The following is a 25,566-nucleotide window of genomic DNA, read 5'->3' on the forward strand; positions in this document are numbered from 1 at the left end:
GTTTGGCCAAGTATAGTGTTTTAAATATACTATAATCTCGGGGTTAGGATTAGAGTTTAAAACAAACATAAGACTACAGGTCTTATGTTTTAAAATTTGAATTTGTATAATTATACTAATGAGGTTAGGCACAGTGGCTCATGCCGGTAATCTCGGCATTTTGGGAGGCCAAGGTGGGTGGATCACTTGAGCCCAGCAGTTCCAGACCAACCTGGAAAACATGGTGAAACCCTGTCTCTACTAAACATAAAAAACTTATTAGCTGGGTGTGGTGGCACATGCCTGTCCCAGCTACTCAGGAGGCAGAGGTGGGAGGATCGCTTCAGCCTGGGAGGAGGAGGTTGCAGTGAGCCTAGGTCGTGCCACTGCACTCCAGCCTCGGCAACATAGTGAGACCCTGTCAAAAAAAAAAGAAAAAAAAAAAGAGAAAAGAAAAAATAAAAGAAAAAGAAAAAAATTATACCATTGAGAGTTCTTGTATAAAAATAAATTGTATCTGACAATTTATTCAATCCATATTTTCTCTCCGGATACTCCCACACATACAACAAATTACAAAAGTAGCAGAAGTCAAACAATGTTCATCTCTTCAACCTGCCAACATCAGAGTACATCAGGAATACATGAAACTATATCAAAATGGAATGCCAGGCAAGGGACTCTTCCAGATTCCACTATAGTGAAACCCAATAAATGACTGCAAAACACCACAATAGGGCTCTGGTTTAAGAAGCAAAAAGTAGATAAACCGTCAGTGTGGCCAAGAATAACCAATCCATTTTGTTAACTGATAAATACTATGACTTAATGCTTTCGCCTTTAAATTTCAGTACATTGATTAAACCTATAGGGGTTTATGAAAAGGTGCTGTAACATGGAAGGAAGGGAACAACAAGCAGATTAAAAAGTTTAAGCGCAGATTTAAAATATAAGCAAGATGGCTGATTAGAGACTCCTGGTGCTCGTACCCCGCACAAGAAAGGACCACAGCAATGAATGAACAGTTAAGATTTGACTGGCGTGTTGAAGGGAGAGTGCTGGAGTACAGCAGGGAAGGGGAAACACATGTGTAGTGACTGAAAATCCAGGAGGGTAGTGTGTAGGCACCTGGCCTCTGCAGCTACATCTCCTGCACCCGGATCAAATCTTCCCGTAGTCAGGAGGGACTTCCCATTTTGGGGAAAAGGTAAGCAGAAGATCCCCACCAGTCCTCACTGACACTATAAACACCTACAGTCCTTACCACAGGAGAATTCCATAGTCCTAGCAAGCCCTAAGTCGAGGTGGAGAGCTGCTGGGAATTCAAGCAGTTGCACTGCTCCAGATCATGAGAATAAAGTACGCACTCTCCATCCCTCACCCACCTGTAGGCCAACCTGCTGCAGCATGGCACCGTTGAGGCCAAAGCCACTTCTGTTGTGCGCCCTGCTCCGCGGGCCAGTAGCCACTGCACCTTTCCAGTACTAGGGGTCCATCTTCATTCCACCAAGCCCACATAGGTGGTTGAATGCCACAACTCTAGCTGCATGGAGACTGAGCCTATAATTGGTTATGACTCTGGTCCTACACAGCAGGGAAACCAACCTCTTGCTGCCACACTTCCGGCCAGAGGACCAATCTGGCAGTCCCACCCAGGACAAACTCTCGCTTGAGCTGACCAAACCAGTGTGGGGCTCTCTCTCAAGGACAGGCCCCCGAGCATCCAAGCAGCTGATACACCACTTGTGCTGGTAGAGTGGCTATGCACCCATACTCAGAACCTGAGAAACAGCCCCACAATACCCTGCGCCCCTCACTCCTGCAGACATACCTCTGGCTTGCCCAGTGGTCCTGTGCCCACAATCAGGGCCTGAAAAATAGACCAGAACGTTACCCCTGGCAGGCATGCCTCCAGCCCAGCCGAGCAGCCGTGAGCCATGACCTGTACCTGAGAGACAACCCTATGGGCCACCCATGGTGAATACACCTCCCAAAGGGTGGCCAAGCATCCTTGTGAACACATACTAGGCCTGAGAAGTAGCTCTTCAGGCCATTCTTGAGCCTGCCAAGCAGTCTTGTACTCACCTCCCAAACCTGACAAACAGCACAGCCTCCCTATAACCCATCAGACATGCCCCAGGACCAGCCAACCAATCGTGTGCCCACGTCCCTAACCTGAGAAGTACACTAGCCAACTGGCCCTAACAGACACATTACCCTAGCTGGCTGAGCAGCATTACACCCTAGGTCTACAAATCAGCCCTGAGGGTTGCCTCTGGCAGACACTCTTGGGCCAGTCAAGCAGCCCTGCTCCTACTTCCCAGGTCTACGAAATGGTCCAGTGGGCCATCGCTGCTGAAAAGTTCCCAGGCCAGCCAAGCAGCAGTGTCACAGGCCTGAGAAACAGCCTCACGGGATGCTCCTAGTGGACATGCCCATAAGCCAGCTGAATAGCCTTGTGACTGCATCCTGAACCCCAGAAACAATCCTGTGGAACCCCTCAGCAGATATGGCCCCAAGCCATTCGAGGAACTGTATCCCTATACCTCTGTTGGGATCAAGCAGCCTTGCACCTGGATCCCAGGCATCTCCTGGGCCTGAGAAACAAACCAGTGAGTTGCTCCTGACAAACATTCACCAAGGCCGGCTGAGCAACTGCATGACTATGCTCCCGGCCACATTAATAGCCCCATCTGCCAGTGTGTCAGATCCCACGGTGGTTGACCCACCAATTGCATGCATATGCCCCTAAACTGAGAATCAGCCCAGCAAACCCACCCCTTGCAAAGCTGTACAGCTACCACCAGAAACTCAGCCTAGGCCACTGAGACACTTGTAAATGACACTAGTGTGGATTACAGCTAAAAAAAACTATACAAAGACCACACGACTGTATACAACTAGAACCAAGGACAATGAATCACACCAAACTGACACCTCAAGACACATTCACACAAGTAAGTACTTCCTTATGACATCAATTCTGTCAGATTGGAAAAGGCAATTTTACTTTTCTACCTGAGGCATACCAATCAACATAGGGACACATTAAACATTAAACATAAAAAAGCAAGAAAACATGACACTTCCAAAGGAAAACAATAACCCCTCTAGTAACAGACAAGAATCATACGGAAATACAGAAAATGCCAGAAGAAGAATTTAAAATAATAATCTTGACAACACTCAGTGAAATTAAAGAGAATACAGATAGAAAATTAAACAAAATCAGAAAAACAATTTGTGATTGAATAAGAAATTATCAGAGATACCATAAAAAACAAACAGAAATCCTACAGCTGAAGAAGTTAATTAATGAAACAGAAAATATAATTGAGACCTTCAACAACAAACTACACCAGGCATAAGGATTTCTTAAATTGAAGACAAATTGTTTGAAATAACACAGGCAGATAAGAAAAAAAAATAGAAAGAATGAATAAAGTCTACAGGATTTATAAGGCTTCAGTAAGTGAACAAATATTTGTATTATTGTCCTTTCAGGAGGAGAAAAGAAGGAAAAGGTGAGAAAAACATATTTAATAAAACAGTAGTTGAAAACTTCCCAGTTCTTGAGAGAGGAATGGACATCCGAAGGAAGCTCAAAACTCCAAACAGACTCAACACAAACAGAAGGTCTTCTCTGAGGCATATTATAGTCAAATTGTCAAAAGTCACAGACAAATAATTAAAGCAGCAAGAGTAAAGTGTCAAGTCACTATAAGGGAATCCCTATTATACTAACAGTAGGTATCTTCTTCTTTATAGCAGATTTTTTTAATTAAAAATTTTAAACTCTTTATCATTTCTAAAAATGATATTTTAAAACATCTTTCATCCTTCTTCTTTACATTTTAGCTGATTGTCAGAATATACAACAGCAGATTTCTTAAGAGAAACCTGACAGGCCAGAGGGGAATGGGATGATACACTCAAAGCTCAGACTGAAAGAACTGTCAGCTAAGAATATAATACCCAGCAGCTTCAGAAATAAAGGAGAAATAAAATGTTTCACAGATAAGCAAAAACTAAAGCAATCTGTCATCACTAGACCAGACTTATATGAAATGTTCATGGGAGCCTTACATCCATAAATGAAAAGATGATAACCACCATTATGAAAACAGGGGAAACTATAAAACTCACTGGTAGTGCAGATACATAAAGGAGAAAGAGAAGCACCCAACTGGAAAAATAAATGAGAGGAAGTAAGAAACAAAGGATATACGAAACAACCACTAAAATGACAGGGTAAGTCTTCACTTATCAATAATAATCTTGAATATAAACCAATTAAGTTTCCCATTAAAAAAATATAGAACAGATAAAAAAAAAAAACTCAATTATATGCTGCTACAAGAAACTCACCTCACCTGTACAGACACACAGACTTTTTAAAGGTATGAAAAATTATCCTAGGAAAATGGAAAATAAAAGTGATACGAAAGATGTAAAAACAAAGAACATTATATAATAATAAAAGGATCAATTCAACAACAGAATATAACAGTTGTACATGTAAATGTACCCAACACTGAAACACTCAGATGTATAAAGCAAGTATTATTAGATCTAAAGAGAGATAGATTGCAATAAAACAATTGGAACTTCAACACCCTATTCTCAGCACTGGACAGATAATTTAGACAGAAAATCAATAAAGAGAGACTGAATTTGAACTTCACCATAGACCAAATGGACCTAAAAGACATTTATAGAACATTTCACCCAACAACTGCAGAATGTATATTCTTCTCATCAGCACACAGAAGATTCTTCAGGACTGACCTTATGTTAGGACACAACAGAAGTCTTAAACATTTTTTTAAAAAAAGCAAAATCATATCAAGTATCTGATCTGGCCACAGTGGAATAAAACTAGGTATCAATAATAAAAAGAACTGGCTAGGTGTGGTGGCTCACACTTGTAATCCCAACACTTTGGGAGGCCAAGGTGGGAGGATCCCTTGAGCCCAGGAGTTTGAGACCAGCCTAGGCAACATAGGGAGACCCTGCCTATATATTTTTTTAAAGTAGTAAGAGGAACATTAGAAACTATACAAAAATACAGAAATTAGACCACATGCCCCTGAACAATGGGCAACAGAAATTAAGAATATTACAGATTCCTAGAAACAAATGAAAATAGAAACACAACATACTAAAACTTAAGGAACACAGCAAAAGCAGTATTAAGAAGCAAGTTTATACCAATATATACCTACACCAAAAAACTAGAAAAATTTCAAATAAAGAATCTAACAATGCAATCCAAAAAATTAGAAAAATTTTAAATAAAAAATCTAACAGTGTATTCCAAAGAGCTAGAAAAGAACAAACCAAACCCCAAATTGGTCAAAGGAAATAATAAATATCAGAGAAAGAATAAACAAAATTGAAACAAAAATTGCTTAAAGAAAGACCAAACTAAATAAATGAGAAAAGAAAAAAGAGACATCACACTGAATATAACAGAAATAAAAAGGATCATTACAGACTACTATGAAGAACTATACATCAATTAATTACAAAACCTAAAGGAAATGGTTAAGTTCCTGGACACATAAAACTGCTCAATATTGAAGCAAGAAGAAACAGAAAACCTGGAGAGACCAATAACAAATAATGAGGTAGAATCAGGAATAAAAAGTCTTCCAACAAAGGAAAATCCAGTACTGGATGGCTTCACTGCTGAATTCTACTAAACCCTTAAGGAATTAATGCCAATTCTTCTAAAACTACTCCAAAAAATTCAAGCACAGGAAATCTTTCCTAATTCATTCTATGAGGCCAGCATAACCCTGACAGCAAAACTAGACAAGGACAAAACAGCAACAAAAACTACAGGTCAATATCTCTGATGAATATAGATGCAAAAGTCTTCAACAATGTATTAGTAAGCTGAATGCAAAAAGATCATTCACCATGATCAAGTGGGATTTATCCCAGGGATGCAAGGATGGTTTAACATATGCAAATCAATGAACGTCACATAGCACATCAATAGAATGGAGGCTAAAAACTATAACATCCCAATGGATGCAGAAAAATATGTGATAAAATCCAACATCCCTTCATGATAGAAACTGTCAATAAATAGGTACAGAAAAAAAGCACCACAACATAGTAAAAGCCATATATGACAAACCCAAAACCAACATCATACTGAATGGGGAAAAACTAAAAGTTTCTCCTGTAAGAACTGGAACAATACAAGGATGTTCACTCTCCCCATTCTTACTCAACACAGTACTAGATGTTCAAGCCAAAGCAATTGGAAAGGAGGAAGTCAATTCGTTCCTTTTTGCAGATGACATAATCTTACATATAGAAAAACCTAGAGACTCTACCAAAAAACTCTTAGAATTTCAGTAAAGTTGAAGGCTACAAAATCAATATACAATAACCAGTAATGTTTGTATATACTAACAACAAACTAGCTGGAAAAAAAAAATCAAGAAGGCAATCCCATTCATAAGAGCTACCAAAAAAATTGAAGTACTGAGGAATAAATTCAGTCAAGGAGGTGAAAGGTATAGTTTTGTACAAGGAAAACTACAAAGCACTGAAGAAAGAAATTGAGGAGGATACAAACAAATGAAAACACACCCATACTCACAGACAGAAAGAATGAATATTGTTAAAATTACTATATTACCAGAAGCAATCTACAGTTTCAATGATATTCCTATCAAAACACAATGATATTCTTCACAGAGACAGAAAAAAAAAAATCCTAAAATTCATATGAAACAACAAAAAATGCCAAATCGATAAAGCAATCCTGAGCACAAGGAATAAGGCTGGAGTCAATGTATTACCTAACTTCAAATATACTACAAAGCTGTAGTAACCAAAACAGCATGGTACTGGCATAAGAACAGATATGTAGATCAATAGAACAGAATAGAGAACCCAGAAATTAATCTGCTTATCAATAGCAAACTGATTTTTACAAAGGCCAAGAACACTCATTAGGGAAATGGCAATTTCTTCAAAAAATGGTGCTGAGAAAACTGGATATGCAGAAGAATTAAACTAGATTCCCATCTCTCATCCTACACAAAAATCAATTCATAATGGATCCAAGACCTCAATGTTATAAAACTACTAGAAGAAAATATAGGGGTAATACTTCAGGACACTAGTCTAGGAAAATATCCTATGAGTAAGAACTCCAAATAACAGACAACATAAAAAATAGACAAATCCGATGACATCAAACTCAAAAGCTTCTGCATAGCAAGGGAAACAATCAATAGCGTGAAAAGACAACCTACAGAATACATGACAATATCTGCAAACTATTCATCTGATAGGGATTCATATCCAGATTACACAAGGAATTCCAGTATCTCAAGAGCAAAAAATTGATTTGCTTAAAAAACAGGCAAATTATCTGAACAGACATTTCTGAAAAGACATACATATAGCCAACAAATACATGAAGAAATGCTTAACGTTATTAATTATCAGGGAAATGCAAATAGAAACCACAGTGAGGTATCATCTCACCCCAGTTAGGATGCCTATTTTCAGAAAAACAAAAAATAATAAATGCTGGTGAGGATGCAAAAAAAAGGGAACTTTTATACACCATTGGTGGGAATGTAAACTCCTATAGCCAATATTGAAAACAGTACAAAGGTTCCCCCAAAAACACTACAATTAGAACTACCATATGGTCCAGCAATCACACTACTGAGAATTTATATAAAGGAAAGGAAATCATTAGATCAGAGAGACATCTGCACCCTGTATTTATTGTTGTACTATTCACAATAGCTATGATATGGATCAACCTAGTTGTCCAACAACAGATGAATGGATAAAGAATATGTGTATACACACACAATGGAATACTGTTCAGCCATTAAAAAAAGAAATGAAATCCTGTCATTCACAGCAACATGGATGGAACTGGAAGAAGTTATATTAAATGAAATAAGACAGGAAAAGAAAGTTAAATACCATGCGTTTTCATTCATCTATGGAAGCCAGGGAAAGTAAATACTATAGAAGTCAAAAGTAGAAGAGAAGATAGGGTAGGAAGGGTAGGAGGAAAGGAGGGATAGGGGAGAGATTCAATCACGAATACAAAATTACAGCAAGATAGGAGGAGTAAGTTACAGTGTTGTACTATCATTGTTCTGTAACTATAGGATGACTATAATTAACAATAATATAATTAACAATAGCTAGAAGGATACTGGATGTTCCCCACACAAACAAATCATTAATGTTTGAGATGACTGATATGCTAATTACTCTGATTTGATCACTATACATTCTATGTATCAAAACATCACTATATATCCCATCAAAGTGTATGATCAATTTAAAAATAAACTATAAAAATGTTAATTACTATTTAAAATGACTATTTTATGAAATAAATGTTTTGAGCTATTTAAGCCAGACTTAGACAAGAAGGAAAGATTCTTAGAAAACTGAAATGCAATATCAGATTAGAAGAAGCAAAAGACAGCACTGGCAGTAAAGAAAATCACATTGGCCATATGATAGAATGCTGAGAGGAGGGAAAAAAACATGAAAAAGATGGTAGACACAGAAAAATGAAAACAAAGATTTAAGAACTGAATATTCTAATATTGGATATTCATTTTATTCTAATCCTAAGAAAAAATGAAAGAGAATATTCAAAAATAAAAGAATATTATTCTTTAGTGAACAATACCCTCTAAATTTATACTAAAACAGTATGCAGAATATTAGTGAATTTTATGATCAACTGTTAGACATAGTCAATGAATAACTAATGCAATAAGAGAAGAAAAGGAATAAAAGGTATGGAGATAGGGAAGGAATAATTAAAACTGTCTTTGCTGACAGATAACATAACTGTCTGAGTAAAAAATCTCAAAGAATTGACAAAAAAACTAATGGAATTGAGAAGCGATTATAGCAAGGTTGCAGAAAACAAGGTAATATACAAAAGCCAACTGTTTAGCTATCTACCAGCAATGAAGACTTAGAAAAGGAAATTAAAAACACAGCACTCTTCACACTAGCACCAAAAAAAATGAAAAATTAGGTATAAATCTAACAAAACATGTATAATATCTTTATTAAGAAAACTACAAAAACTGACAAAATTCCTAAATACATAGATACTCCATGAATGGGAAGACTTTCCTAATGTGATGTATAAAGTCAACACAAAATCCCAGCAATTCAATACAAAGATTCCAGAATTTTGTGGGTATGTACAAAGTGATTCTAAAGTTAATATGAAAAGGCAAAGTATGCAGACAGCCAACATAATACTGCAGAAGAACAAGGTCAGACAACTGATAGTACTTACCTTCAAGACTCACTAAAAGTCTACAGTAATCAAAACAATGTGATATTGGCAAAAGAACAGACAAAGCAAGGGAACAGAAAGAGAACCTAAAAATACACCCACATAGTAGCTGATCTTTGACAAAGAAGCAAAGGCAATTCAACGGATAAAAGACAGTCTTTCTCCAATTCGGCATTCATTTCCAAAAAAAAATAATAATCATCATCTAAACACAGACCTTACACCTTTCACAAAAATTAACTCAAATTGAATCACAGACCTAGGTATAAAATGCACAACTATAAAGCTTGTAGAAGATACATAGGAAAAAATCTAGATGACCTTCGGTTTGGTGATGAAGCTTCAGACATAACACCAAAATCGTAACTCATGATAGAAAAAACTGACAAATTAGATTACTAAGATCAAAGACTTGAGTTGGGCACAGTGGCTCCTGTCTGTAATCCCAGCACTTTGGAAAGCTGAGGCAGGATTGCTTGAGCTCAGGAGTTCAGGACCAGCCTGGGAAACATAGGGAGAGCTTGTCTCTAAACAAAATTAAAAAACACATCAGGTGTGATGGTGCATGCTTGTAGCCCCAGGTACTCAGGAGGCTGAGGTGGAAGGACTGCTTGAGCCCAAGCAGTCCTCTTGAGCCCAAGAGGCCGAGGCTACAGTGAGCTGTGATCATGCCACTGCACTATCTTCTAAGTAAGTAAGTAAAACAAATAAATAAAAACTACTCTACCAAACATACTGTTAAAAGTATGTTTGACATAGCAAATAGTATGTTTTGTATGTATACATAGCAAAATAGTATGTTTGACAAGCAATAGTATGCTTGACTTTGACATAGCAATAGTATGAAAGACATAGCAAGATCCTGTCTCAAAAATAAAAATAAAATCTTCTGCTCTGCCAAAGACAATGTTAATATTAATAGTATGAAAAGAAAAGCCACAAACTGTAAGAAAATACTTGCAAAACAAAACTGAAAATCAGAAATATAAAGGACTCTTAAAACCTATCAATAAGAAAACAACCCAAATTAAAAATGGACATAAGACACCTCACCAAACATATACAGATGAAAAAGAAGTGTATGAAAAGATGCTCAACAGCATGTCATTTAGAGAATTACAAGTACAATGAGACACCAATCTACACCTATTAGAATGGTTAAAAAGTTTCTTAAATTTAAAAATTTGAAATTTAAAAACATTTCACATAGTTCTCTTGTGAAAACCACCCAAAATAATAGTGAATTCAAATGCAAAGAAAAACCATAATAAAAAACTCAAGAATAAAGAAATAGTGATTTATAGAAGCTGAGTATGAGGACTAAAACAAATTAAACATAGATTTGAAACCTAAAACTTACTGTAAATATGATTATAAATGTGAAAATTTGTGAACTATTAAAAGAAATTACCTAGATCTAAATTCTCAATTTACATACTTTAAACAATACTTGAGATGAGTGATAACAGTAAAATCCTAACATATTCATCATAATAAATTTCAATATATATTGCTTAAAATGTTAAAAAATTTTACTTATCCATTTTTTAAAGTACATTAGTAAAAAATTTAAATTTATTGTATATAATACATGAGAACAGATTTTACACAGACTACTTAGCATTGAAATTAATTACTTTCAAAAGTTAACACCCATAATTTGTCTCCTATATTGCATAAAGGATATGAAAGAAAAGAGCAAGGGGAAATAAGTAAGAATATCTTTTTGAGGTAACTAAGTAAATACAATAAAGAGGAAAAGGAGACAAGAATGATATAAGATGTGAACATGCATCTTATGTAAAACTACATAAATTAGGGTTAAACAATAAATAGTAATAATGTTGGAAAAATAAAAAGAATGCATGATATGACAGTTCTCTAACCTATAACAAAGGGAAAAACCCTACCTTGCAGCATTGATGTAAAGAGTAAGTGAGAGAACATAATAAAAAGACACATAGTACATGCTCAATAAATGCTATTTTCTTTTTCCACTGGAAATCTCTACTTCTTCAAGGACAAAAGACCATGTTGGAACAAACATCAAGTGACAATTTGTCACTAGGAGGACAAATAAGGGGAAAAAAGGTCTGCTACACTCAAATATACCACCCTAACTTTATAAAGTTTTACATATCTTCTATGATTAAAAAAAAAAAGTAAAATGTTACAAAATAATGAAATGAAAAATATTTTCAGTATTATATAAAATAAGAATCATCATACGCCAACAAACACCAGAAATGAACAGCTTTTACCATAGTTTTTCCTGATCCTCGGGGTCCGATAATGAGGACAGAGTTACTCTCTCCATGGAGAGCGGTCCTTTTTAGCAGCTCACTTATGTGTCTAAAATGATATAAATAGGACAAAATTTTAAAAATGAAGCTGGAATACTTTGTTAGGTTGTAGTTTTTTAAAAGGCATATTTGAATATGCATAGAAATTTCCTCTCTTCTCTCCCTCTGGGCACTTGGCCTAGCCTCTGAATGGTCCTAAACAGAAAAATACAAAAGAAATAGGAGGGTAGTATAGACTCTGAAATCTTCAGGTGAAAATGTATCAGATTGGAATATATTGATTTGTATGATCGTGGGCACAACAGTGGCAACTCTCAGGACTCTTGGATTCAAATCTCTTTTCCTACTAATACTCTGAAATTTCACTCCATAGTTGGCTGCTGGGTATTAAGGGCAAGATGGTTAGAATTCTCTCCACAGTATTAGATAACATAAACAAAACAAGATTGAATGTTAAAGTGCTATTGCATTATGGAAATATTTGTATCTGCTCCTGCTTCACGCTATGTGGTGTTTCTATTCACAAAGCAAAATTTTTTACTTCTATAAAAGTGTTTGTTAGGTTTATTTAATATCAAACTTGTTACATAATTTTTGCAAGACCTGGAAGGCATCTGTAAGTTGGTCCGTAACAGTCAAAAGGACAGCTAGACTTACTTGTATTGTACTTGCACTCCAAATAGGTTACTATGTGGACTCTGATGACAAAATCTTTCACGTAAAATTCTTTGTACCTGATGAAAATAAAGTGAATAAATATAAAAATATTACACATGCATGGTGCGAAAAAAAAATATTACACATGCAATAAAAAATGAGTAAGAAAGCACATTTACAATAGCCAGAATTAGTTATTAATGAATCAATTCAACCCTCCCTAAATTCTTATCCTCTAGAGTTATGGCACCATAAGTTAAAAAATTAATGGTGTTCTTATCTATCTCAAGTCCCACAGGAAGAATGAGAATTTAGTTGTGAAGGTTTCAAAAAAGGGAGAATCACTGACTTTAGTTATGTTAGCAACTCAAGGGCTGTTTCAATGCATGTGAATGAGTTCAGAAAAAAATTCTTATAAGGAGCTGTATTTTGAGTTCACCTTAGAAAAAGGGCCTTAGACTTAGTCATGAAAAATTATGTCAGATAATCTACCATACTCTTTAAAAAGATGGACCATTAAAGTCATTCCTTTTTGGATCTGCAGCTAATACAGAGGTCTTTCAAGGACAACCTTAGGGTGCTATCTCAGATTTGGCCCCATGAACTGGAATAAAAAACCTCCAAAAATATTTGCTTCTCCTAGACTGATGGCATGGAACTAATCCTTCATGTATCAAAGAAATAAATCTGAGTTCTTGTTCCATGTACAGAGGCTAAGCAAAGAAAATGATTCACTAGGGACAAAATGATACATACTTGTTCATTATAGAGGAAGTTAAAGAGTAAGGACACTGGTACCAGAAGAGGCTACTATATGAATTTTAAAAGGTTAAGTCTGTTCTAAATTTTAATTTCTTTATCTATAAAATAGGGACAATAACACCTTGTTGCAGGCCTGTTTTAAAGATTAAAAAAGTGGGGTGGCCACGGTGGCTCACATCTGTAAATCCCAACACTTTGGGAGGTCGAGATGGGTGGATCGCTTGAGGTTAGGAGTTCAAGACCAGCCTGGCCAACATGGTTGAAATACCTTCTCTACTAAATATTCAAAAATTAGCCAGACGTGGCAGATGCCTGTAATACCAGCTACTTGGGAGGCTGAGGCAGGAGAATTGCTTGAACTCAGGAGGCGGAGGTTGCAGTAAGCTGAGATTGTACCACTGCACTCCAGCTAGGGCAACAGAACAAGACTTGGTCTCAAAAAAAAAAAAAAAAAAAAAAAAAATTTAAAAAGGCAAAAGGCAATTATCTGTAACACAAATAGGCTTTGTACAGGTAATAGCTAATATCTATAAAAATACATAAAAGAACATATATATGTACTCAACTAGTGTATTCCTCTACCTAGATGAGATCAAAAGAAAAAACTCAATCCCTTCCTTAAAAACAAAACAAAACAAAAAACCAAAACTTCATTAAAATCTCTTAGAGGCAGTAATGGGGTGTAAAACATAAGCTAGATAAAGCTGCAGTGACTAGTTAGAAGGTTCACAAATCCCAAAGTGATCTGGCATGGAAGTTAAACAGGTATATACATGTATTGAAATTAATTCAGCTGTACATGGAGGATTCGTGCACTTTACATACAAAGGTACGTAAAGCATATTTCAGTTAAATTTTTTTTTTTTAGAAATAGAGTTAAACAACTTCCTTCAAAAAGAAAGCCAAGTCTTATGAAGGAATAACAGTAACATTTAATTTTTATTTAAAAACTACATGTAGTTCAGGTCAAGCTAGATACATACAAACGTAGAAATACCATGCTCATTTCCCTACTAGACTATAAGCTTCTTAAGGAAGAGATATACAGATAGATGTTCAGCACTTGGAATACAGTATGCACTTCTGATAACATTCATTATAAAAACACTCGATAGACGAGGAACATTAACGGAACTTCCTCAACTTAATAAAGGGCATCTAAAAAAAAATCCTACAGCTAACATCATATATAATAGTGAAAGACTGAATGCTGTCTCTCTAAGATGAAAACAAAGACAAGAATGTCCATTATTTCCATTCCTATTCAGCATTTGTTCAAGCCAGGGCAATTAAGCAAGAAAAGGGGAGAAAAAAAGGTATCTAGATTAGAAAGAAAAAGGAAAAGCTAGAATTCTGACTACCCGGACTTAATAAGGATAAAATTAAATTATAGTATAAAACACTAATATTAAAAAAATATATGAACTGACAAAAAGGATAGAGAACAATCATAACAACAAGAAAATCTGTTGGTCCACATTTAATTTTTACAGAGTCTGGAAAATTTTGCTTCCAGATGATTGTTCTTACGACCTTGTACTGATATCTCAAGGTCTTGTACTGACATCTCCTTAAGGTTAGAAAGAGTGATTCTTCTTATACGCTAAAGTGAAAATTCAAGTTAAGAAGATAACTATTTCTCTCAACACTTTTATAGGGTAAAAGGTCTTGAGGTTAATGAAAATACATACTAACCTGTGAAAGGCACTCTGCGTGAATTAAGCTGTTACTCTTTGATTTACGACTGCTCATTTCAACAAATTCAAATCCTTAAAAAAATTGGCATAAATATTATAAACATAGTGACTTGAAGAGATAATACCTAAGAATATACTGTTCTAGAATTAAATACAAGTTTTTAAAAGTAAAAAATGCTCAAACCCTAAGACCTTCAAAATCTTCGATGGCTTCATTTTGTCCAAGTACAGGATTATTCAACACTCTCATACCATACTTTAGGTACACTTGGTTTTATTGTGCTTTGCAGACAGTGCATTTTTTAAAGTAAACTGAAGGTTTATAGCAACTCTGTGTCCAACAAGTCGATAGGTACCATTTTTCAAACACCATGTCCCCATTTTGTGTCTGTCAGCATTTTTCAGCAATAAGGTATTTTAAAATTAAGGTATGTACATTTTTTAGACATAATACTACTGCACACTTAATGGACTAGTATACTGTAAATATACATTTTATATGTACTGAGAAAAGTTTTGGGTGATTTACTTTATTGTGATATTTGCTTCACCGCAATGGTCTAGAACTGAACCTGTAATAATACCTCCAGGCCTGTATGTGGTTCTTAACAGCTACTCCTCCGTTTCCATTAAATCTTCTATTCACCTTCCCTTTCTTCCTTTTTCTTTAACTTATATGCTTCCTTTATGATTCTCCCACCCATCCATCCCACAGGATCATCCCTCATAGAAAACCTTCCTTTCTTGCTCCACTCACCAACCATACACAAATAATCATTACAGACTAGGTTAAATGCCTCTTCTTTAATTACTTATAAGTGCTTGTATTTCTCTTTATTATTTAATTATTTTGAACAAAATTATCTGTTTATTTGCTAGTGTTTCCAAATTGAGATTTTTTTATATTCCAAGCATTGTAGCATAATGCTCAAAACAAAGTTGGCAATGAATAAATGGAATGAAAAAAAATTAATGAAAAATGTATAATTCTTGTAAAATTCTCCTCAAGTTACCATACTCATAGACAAATACCTTTGACTAAAAGACCTAATTTTCTTAGCACTGATTTCCTATAGGACTACTTTAACAGTTAGACAGTAACAGCTTAAGCAGTGTTTACTTAGGTATCAGGAATTGTTACAAATAATTTGCATTTATCAACTCATTTAATCCTCAAAACTACCCTATGGGATAACTACTATTATAATCCTCTTTCAAGGTTAGAAGACACACATAGGCTAACTATGTTGACCAAAATCAAACAGTATGTAAATGGAAGAGCCAGGATTTGGATCCAACCAAGTTAACAGCTTTTTTAAAAAACTGTATTCTGGTCTCATCTAGTCTCCAGAAGGAACACAGCTTTGCTGACACCCTGAATTTTGCCCAGTGAAAGACATTTTGGAACTTTTTTACTGCCAGAACTCATAAAACTCAAGAAAAGCTGACCTATCATCAAATCACCAATGATTAACATTATAATAATGTGAGAACGACGGCAGCAAGATGAAATAGGAGGCCCTTCAGCTTGTGTTCCCAAATAGCAACAATAATTTCACAGCCACCCACGGACAAAAGTGTCTTTGTGTTAGCCTTGAGATGCAGGCAGGCGTCTGTGAAACCCCAGTGGGGCCCAAGACCTGGGAAAGTCAATTTGAGGGCAGATCTTCATTCCCCAACTGTGGTCCAGGCTTCAGACTTGGAAAGGGCCCTGTCCTCCTGAGGGCTTAGCTAAAGCCTGATAGGACCTTGTTACCAGGGGCTGTAGCAGGATATGAAACCTATCTGGTGGTGGACTGGACTTTTTCTAGGACATTGGTCTGTACAGGGGATGAAGATATGCAGAGAAAAGACCTGTTAACCAGGTGTGTGGATGGTGTGGCTTTCTCTGGGAACCTGGGAGGGCTCCTACTGGATCACTGAGTGGATAACCTGAGCAGGCACTACTGCCATAGTCCCCAGCTGCGTGGGGCTGGAACTAAGTCACAGGGTTGCTTCAGGGCCTACAGTCAAGACTTAGGTCTTCAGGCCTGTCTAAGGTGTCATGAACCTGCATGCCTCCCTTCAGGTCCTTAGGTTGGTGGGCCTGCTCTCAAGCTGTACTGAGAGGGGCTGGAGCCACTTTTAAGGGGTGTTTCAGGGGCTGATGAGGGACCTGGGTCAGGTGGCCTGTTGGCAGGGCTATGGACAGCCCCATCTCCCTCCAGGATGCTGGGTAGGCAGAACCGCTTTCTGACCATAGCTGAGTGGGGCTTATGCCAAGATTCAGGGTTGTTTCAGGACCTGCTGTGGGACTGAAATCTGCCTGCCTGTCCTGAGGACATGGAAGGATGTATCTCCTGACTACAGGAGAATTTCTGTGCAGGATTTCTGTAAGACTGTGGCTAAGATGTGCTGGATTCCCAATTCAGAGCTTTTTCAGCATATGCTACGGGACAGAGACTGGTAAGTCTGTACTGATAGCACAGACAGGTGAGTCTCCTAGCAGTTCCTTGTGCAGGCAGGGTTGCTCTCAGGCTGCAACCAAGAGTAGCAGGAGCTGAGCTTCAGGGCTGTTTCAGGATATAATGTAGGACCAAGTTCAGAAAGCTTGACCCAGGGATTCAGACCGTTTTGTCTTCTTGCGGGTCCTTGAACTGATCTCAGACCACAGACAAGTTAAAGTGTCTTATCAGGGTCCACAGTTGAGACTGAGGACAGTGGACTTATTTTCTGAGGTACCAGTGTGCATGACCTTTCCTGGGCCTCTTGGTGAATAGTTTCGGTAGCAGGCTAATATCCTTGATGAATATAGGTACAAAAATCCTCAACAAATACTGGCAAATCTAACTCAACAGCACATTAGATCAATTACCATGATCAAGTGGTATTTATCTTTGGGATGCAAAGATGGTTCAACATATGTAAATCTATAAAGTGTGCTATAATGTATTAACAGAATGAAGGACAAAAATCATATGACTGACTCAACAGATAAAGGAAAAGCTTCTAACAGAACTCAATATTCCTTCAGGATGAAAACTCTCAATATATTAGGTATAAAAGGAATATACTTCAACACAATAAAGACCATATATAACAAACTCACAGCTAACATTGCACCCAAAGGTAAAAAGTTGGAAGCTTTTCCTCTAAGATCAAGAACAGGACAAGAATGCCCACCTTGGCTATTTATATTCAATACAGTTCTGCAAATCCTAGCCAAAGGAATTAGATAAGAAAATTAAATAAAAGGCATCCAAGTCAAAAAAGAGAAAGTTAAATGATCTGTTTGCAGATGACATGATTTTATATAGAGAAAACCCTTAAGACTCTACCAAAAAACTGTTAGTACTAATACATACAGTAAAGTGGCAGGATACAAAATCAACATACAAAAATCAATAAGATTTTTCCACACTAATAACTATTTGAAAAAATTAAAAACCAGTCCTAATTACAATAGCATCAAAAACAAATTAGAAAGAAATGTAACAAAAGAGGTGAAAGGTCTGTCATTGAAAACTATACAATATTGATGAAAGAAAGTAAAGACACAAATAAATGGAAAGACACTCCATGCTCACGGATTGAAAGAATCAATGTTATTAAAATGTCCCTACTACTGGAAGTGAAGGTCAAAGTAATCTACATCAAAATTCTAATGACATTTTTCAAAGAAATAGAAAAAAACCTTAAAATTCATATGCACCCACAAAGACATTTAATAGCTAAGACAATCATGAGCAAAAGAACAACGCTGGAGGTATCAGACTACCTGATTTCAATACCTAGTGCAAAATAAAGATAATTCAAAACAACATGGTTCTGGCATAAAAACAAACATACACACCACCAGAATAGAGAGTCAAGAAATAAATCCATACTTTTATAGTCGACTTATGTTCAACAAAAGTGCCAAGAACACACCATGGAGAAAGGACAGTCTCTTCAAGAAATGGTGTTAGGAAAACTGGATATTCACAGGCAGAATAATGAAATTGAACCCTCATCTCACATCATATACAAAAATCAACTAAAAACGGATTAAAGACAAATGTAAGACCTGAAACACAGGGAAAGAAAACACAGGGGAAAAGCTTTTTGACACTGGACTTGGCAAAGATTTTTTTGGATATGACTCCAAAAGCACAAGCAAGAATAATGAAAACAGACATAAAACTAAAAAGCTCCTACAAAGCAATCAATCAACAGAATGAAGAGACAACCTACAGAATAGGTGAAAATATTCGCAAATGTTACATCTGATAACAGGTTAAAATCCAAAATATGTAGTCGGTCCTCATCAGCAGATTCAACCAACTTAAGAGAGAGAAAATTTAGAGGGGGAAAAAATGCAACAATAAAAATTAATACAAATTTAAAAAACAATACATTATAATGACTATTTACAAAGCACTTACATTGTATTAGAAGTTATAAGTAATCTAGAGATGATTTAAAGCATATGGGATGGTATGTGTAGGTTATATGTAAATACCATGTCAATTTATAGAAGAAACTTGAGCATCTACAGATTTTGGTATCTGAGGGGGGTCCTGGAACCAGTTTCCTGTGGATACAGAGCGATGACTGTATAAGGAACTAAGAAAAAATAGCAAGGAAACAACCCAATTTAAAAAATAGTCAAAAAGATTTCTCACAGGACATAAAAATGTCAAATAGGTATTTGAGAAAATTCTCAGTGTTACTAATTTTCAGGGAAGTACAAACAAAACCACAATGAGATAACATTTCACACTTGCTAGGAAGGCTATTTGTTAAAAAAAAGACAAAAGATGATGAGTGTTGTTAAGGATTATGAAAAAAAAGGAAACCCTGAAACACTGTTGATAAAAATGTAAATTAGTATAATCATTATGGAAAACAGTATGGAGGTTCTTGAAAAAATTAAAAGTCAAATTATATAATCCAGTAATCCCACTGAATATCCATCCATATATACAAAGGAAATGATCAATACATCAAAGATATATCCTCACTCCCATATATACTGCAGCATTATTCACAGCCAAAATACGGAATCAACCTAAGTGTCCATCAATGGATGAAAAGATAAAGACGACGTGGTGTATATATACACAATGGAACACTAACTCAGCCTTAAACAAAAAAGAAATCCTGTCATTTGCAACAACATAGATGCATCTGGAAGATACTATGTTAGCTGAAATAAGCCAGGCACAGAAAGACAAACACCACATAATCTAATTTATACAGTAGTCTCTCCTTATCCATGGGAGATAAATTCCAAGGCACCCCTCAGATGCCTGAAATCATGGATAGTACAAAACTCTCTCTCTATACTATGTTCTTTTAATCTGATAACCTAGATGGCTACTGAGTGATTAAAGGACACGTAGTATCAGGGGAACCCGCCCCCAATATTTCAACGTCGGTTCTATTTTCCGTAAATGTTGGCTGGCTGAGAAAGAGTACAAAGAGGAATTTTACAGCTGGGCCGCCAGGGGTGACATCACATATTGGTAGGACTATGATGCCCAACTAAGCCTCAAATCAGCAAGTTGTTTATTAAGGGTTTTAAAAGGGGAGGGGGTGTAAGAACAGGCAGTAGATCACATGCTTCAAAGGGCAAAAAGGAGAACTACTGACAAGGGTCTATGTTCAGCAGTGCACGTATTGTCTTGATAAACATCTTAAACAACAGAAAACAGGGTTCAAGAGCAGAGAACTGGTCTGACCACAAATTTACCAGGGCGGAGTTTTTCCCCACCCTAATAACACTGAGGGTACTGCAGGAAACCAGGGCGTATTTCAGTCCTAATCTCGACCACATAAGACAGACACTCCCAGAGCAGCCGTTTATGGACCTCCCCCCAGGAATGCATTCCTTTCCCAGGGTATTAATATTAATATTCCTTGCTAGGAAAATAATTTAGCGATATCTTTCCTACTTGCACATCAATTTATAGGCTCTCTGCAAGAAGAAAAATATGGCTCTTTTTGCCCAACCCCGCAGGCAGTCAGACCTTATGGTTGTCTTCCCTAGTTCCCTAAAAATCGCTGTTATTCTATTCTTTCTCAAGGTGCACTGATTTCACATTGTTCAAACACACATGTTTTACAATCAATTTGTACAGTTAACACAATTATCACAGTGATCCTGAGGTGATGTACACTGTTAGCTTACAAAGATAACAGGATTAAGATATTAAAGTAAAGACAGGCATAAGAAAATATAAAAGTATTATCTGGGAACTGATAAAAGTCCATGAAATTTTCACAATCATGTTCCTCTGCCACGGCTTCAGCCAGTCCCTCGGTTCAGGGTCCCTGACTTCCCGCAACAACGTAGCATATCCAGCATGGATATGCTGGACAAAGAATTTATGTATGTCCCAGGCAAGATGGAGCAGGACACTGCAGATTTCATCACACTACTCAGAGTGGCATGCAATTTAAAGCTAATAAATTGTTTACTTCTGAAATTTTCCATTTAATATTTTGGAACCTCAGCTGACCAAAGGTAACTGAAACAATGGAAAGTGAAACTGAGGATAAGGGGGGGACTACAGTAGGTGGAACCTCTAACAGGGGAACTCACAGAATGAAAGCAGATTTTAAATTTTCTTGTTACAAAAAAATGGTATGTGAGGTAACAGATATGTTAATAGGCTTAATTTTGTCATTCTACAACGTATACATATATTAAAACATCATGCTGTATACCATAAATGGATAATTTTATTCATCAATTAGAAAAAAAAATACATATAAAATACATATCAAAAAGCGACTAAGTGGCAGAGCCAGGATTTGAGCCCAAATAAGTTATACTCTTATTCAATTGTTACTTATTTAGCCAACTTTTTAAAAAAAGAAGTACAAACACATTTCAATAACCTGAAGGAAGATCAGCCAATATATTTTACATTCACATTTATTAATTTCATATAGTGGCAATTAGAAAGCAAACCATGGCAATGCTGTTTTCTTCTCTAGAAATGTTAACAGGCCCTTAGCTGAGCCAGGCCTTGACAGACAGACCAGCAAGCAAATCTGTGTCCTCCTTAATGTGTAAGCCAGGTAGCTAAGGCCTCAGCCACCAAAAGTCCTCTGGCTCCAGGCTTCCTAACTGAAAACTAAATAACAGAGTACTCAATTATTGTCTTGACCCTTAAGCATCTTCTTTCTTAGAAGAAAAGTGGTCTTCTCAGTTGTCTTAAGATACCTTCTAGCAGTCTTTTATGTCTAAAGTTTTATCTTATTCTATTTAAGTTTTTATCTTCCCTAATAACATTATTATGAGAGGGAAAAACCTTTGTAGCTACATTTTATAGTCTCAACTCTGGTTTATGATGCTCTTGACTATCTCTCAGCCAAAACCTAAAATCACAAGGAACTATGTGATAATTGTCTCCTAGATTATAAGGCTAATTAAAATGTAAAAAGGAGAAAGGGTTTTGTAGTATGTTTTATTCTGTAGAACTACATTAGATATCTTACAGTATTGTTAGAATTAAAAGATTTTTTTTACCCACTTCATGAATTAAGAAAGAATTACTCAGAAAAATGAAATAAATGTCCACAGTTCCAAGGTAGGTATCTAATCTGCCTCTTTGCATCATATATAAATCAGGTATGCTATTAAGATCATTTTTTCTTCATTTGGGGCCAGCATTCAGAAAAGAAACAACAAACACACCACTATGGTATCTACCTTATAACCTACATAAATTTTGACTGTAAATAAAGTTTTAGTCCAAAGGTTATTTTGACATCTTGCCCCTTCATGTAATGGTCAAATATCTACTACATAATAAAGAATATTTCAAAGACAATTCTAATAGTACAGATGAGACAAGCTTCATATGGGAGAAAATACTTGCAAACCGCATATCTGACAAAATATCTGTATCTAAAGAACCCTCAAAACTCAGTAATTAAAAAAAAAGCAATCCAATTAGAAAATAGGCAAAACACACACGTAGACATTTCACCAAAGATATACAGGTGGCAAATAAGCATATGCAAAGATGTTTAATATCATTATCCACTAGGAAAATGCAAATTAAAACCATAGTAAGATATCACCACACACCGATTAGGAGAGCTAAAATAACTCAAAGATGGTGAGAATGTAGAGAAAATGAATCCTTCATTTAACCACTGGTGGGAAGGTTTCTTGACATGGCTACTCTGAAAAGTTTCTTGTCAGCAGTTTCTTAGAAAACTATAAATACACTTAACAAGCCACATAGCAATTGCACTCTTGGGTACTTACCCGACAGAAAAACTTATGTTCACACAAAAACCTGTAAAATGTATGTTCATAATAAATGTACTTGTAATAGCCAAAACACTGGAACCGATTCACTCAATGAGCCAATGGGGTTAATGAATTAGTTCCACTGATGCTTTTTCACTGAAGTCAGGAAGTACCCAGACAGTAAGGGACTGCCTTTTAAAGTTCTTCTGATATTGGACAATGCCCCTGGCTACCCAGAATCCCATGAGTTCAACACCAAAGGTTTTTGTCCAAGTAGTCCACTGGTCCCCAAACACAAAGTCTCTAATTCAACCTGTAGATCAGGTCATAAGGACCTTTAAGGTTCATTACACACAGAACTCTATGGAAAGGAATGTCAACACTATGGAAAAACCTCCACAGAGAGAACACGATTAAAGTCTGGGGGGATTATCCCATTGAAGATGCCCTGTTGTCACAGAAAAGGCCGTGAAACCCAACAAGCCTGAAACAAATTCCTGCTGGAGAAATCTATGTCCAGATGTTGTGCGTGACTTCATAGGATTTACTACAAAGCCAATCAAGAAAATCATGAAAGAGATTGCAGATATGGCAAAAAGGGTGGGCAGTGATGGGTTTCAAGATACGGGTCTTAGAGAAATTCAAGAGCTAACAGATACCACACCAGAGGAATTAACAGAAGACAAGTGGAGACAGATGCTTCTGAACCAATGCCAGACAGTGAGAAAGATGCAGAAGTTAACAGTGCCAGAAAACAAATTGACATTAGACAATCTGGCAGAACAGTTCTGAATATACAAGACTGCTCTTGTTTTCTTTACAACATGGACCCTTCTATGATACAGGTACTGGAATCAAAGCAAATGGTTGAGGAAAGGTTGATACTGTATAGAAACATTTTAAAACAAATTAGAAATCAAAAGAGATAGACAGAAATTACAATGTGTTTCTGTAGTTACACCCAGTGTGCCTACCTGTCTTGTCTCCCCTTCTACTTCCTCCACCTCTTCTACCCCTAGGCAACAAGATTAACCCCTCCTCTTCCTCCTCAGCCTACTCAACATGAAGACGAGTAGGATGCAGACCTTTACGATGAGCCACTTCAATTTAATGAATAGTAAACATATTTTCTTTATATAGTAGATATATTTTCTTTCTATTTTTTCTTTAGCTTACTTTATTATAATACAATATGTAATACATATATAAAATATATATTAATTGACTATGTTACCAGTAAGACTTCTAGTCAAGCAGACTATTAGCAGTTAAGTTTTTGGGGAGGCAAAAGTTATATGCAGATTTTCAACTGCTTTGGGTAGGGAGGGGGGTGTTTCGACCCCTAACCCTTACATTGTTCAAGAGTCAATTGCATATGGAGGAAATTCTCATTACTGCAATTCCAGAGCACTACTATATTATACATCAGAGAGCTGCTGACCATTTTAAATTTATTTCTGTATTGACAAAGTACAAAAATTATAGGAATTGTAAAAATGTGTCATCTAAAGCTGTCTGCTCTCTGAATGGCCTATGCGCATTTCCCCATGACAGTAAGTCCCCTACAATCTATACCTTTACAAAGGAAGAGATGAATTCTGAAATATCTTCACTGACCACTACTTACTGTATCTGTATTTGAAATTTTATAGTTATATGCTAACCAAAGCAGGATGACTAAATAAGCTCAAGACTCAATCACGTGTATATTCATACTTCCCATTTTTCAACTGAGGTGGCTTATTTGTCGTAATTCTCCATTCCTATGCTTTCCAAGGGTTGCTTGTTGATAAATTCTAAAAATTATGAAGTACATCCTTTACTGCTCTTGAGATTTCATGAGTACTTATAACTCTTCTTTCTCATTATGCCTTCCTCAGATCCAAACCCTCACTCAGTGCCTCTATGTCTACCTCACCAATTCTGCATAACGTATTTTAGACTAACTGTTTGGCCAACAACAATGATAACTGTTTAGTAAACTCTCTTAACATCTAAAGACAGAATTAGAAAATAGCTGACACTAATAACTTATTCCTACATATAGCTCAATAGCCATTCAGATGTCAAATGTTTTCCTACCTTAGAAATAGAATATAAAAGCCCTCCATTTAGTTTGCACAACTAACTTAAGCTCCTCATCTTAGGTTAGTTCTAATCACTGTTTTTTAGACTAACATAATCCTAAACTTTGTGGGAGAAGCAACCTGGATGAATTCCTGATGACAGTCCTTCATGTCAAATTTGAAGTTTGGTCAATTTACCAAATACTTCTCTGCTTGCTGACTAGCAAACGTATACAACTTCTATCTATATTATGAGCAGATTACAACTAAGAATAGCTTCTTAAAAGAATTCAGAATTATCAAATCTTACAAGGGCACACACATGAGACTTGCTTTGGTATACTCCACCAACTCCATTTGAAAATAAGTTGCTCAATAAATTACTGCTGAATGAATACGTTGCAAATATAAGTTTCAAAGTATATTAATATATGTTGACTATGTTAATTAATACAAAATATGTTTTCAACAGATTATTGCTTCACCTAAATAATACTGTTGTCATAAGTCACTCACAAGTCCTTTCATGCAACAGACTGTATGCATT

General features: G+C 36.2%; 1 protein-coding gene across 8 annotated transcripts in view; it reads right to left on the minus strand.

The window, feature by feature from the left end:
- Positions 1-25,566, minus strand: part of LOC105492698 (origin recognition complex subunit 4) — an 88,021-nt gene that overhangs the window by 26,681 nt on the left and 35,774 nt on the right. For 6 of the 8 annotated variants that reach the window (XM_011759937.3, XM_071073830.1, XM_071073833.1 and 3 more), the window contains exons 2-4: positions 14,722-14,795; positions 12,265-12,341; positions 11,566-11,656 (exon numbers count right to left, since the gene is read on the minus strand). The exons of 1 other annotated variant lie outside the window; for it this stretch is intronic. In XM_011759937.3, the coding sequence (XP_011758239.1) occupies positions 11,566-11,656; positions 12,265-12,341; positions 14,722-14,778 (225 nt within the window). In that variant the 5' untranslated portion in view covers positions 14,779-14,795. The remainder of the gene's footprint in view (positions 1-11,565; positions 11,657-12,264; positions 12,342-14,721; positions 14,796-25,566) is intronic. One more of the 8 variants, XM_011759938.3, reaches the window with a different exon arrangement.

This window comes from Macaca nemestrina, chromosome 11, assembly GCF_043159975.1.
Source record: "Macaca nemestrina isolate mMacNem1 chromosome 11, mMacNem.hap1, whole genome shotgun sequence".
NCBI lineage: Eukaryota > Metazoa > Chordata > Mammalia > Primates > Cercopithecidae > Macaca > Macaca nemestrina.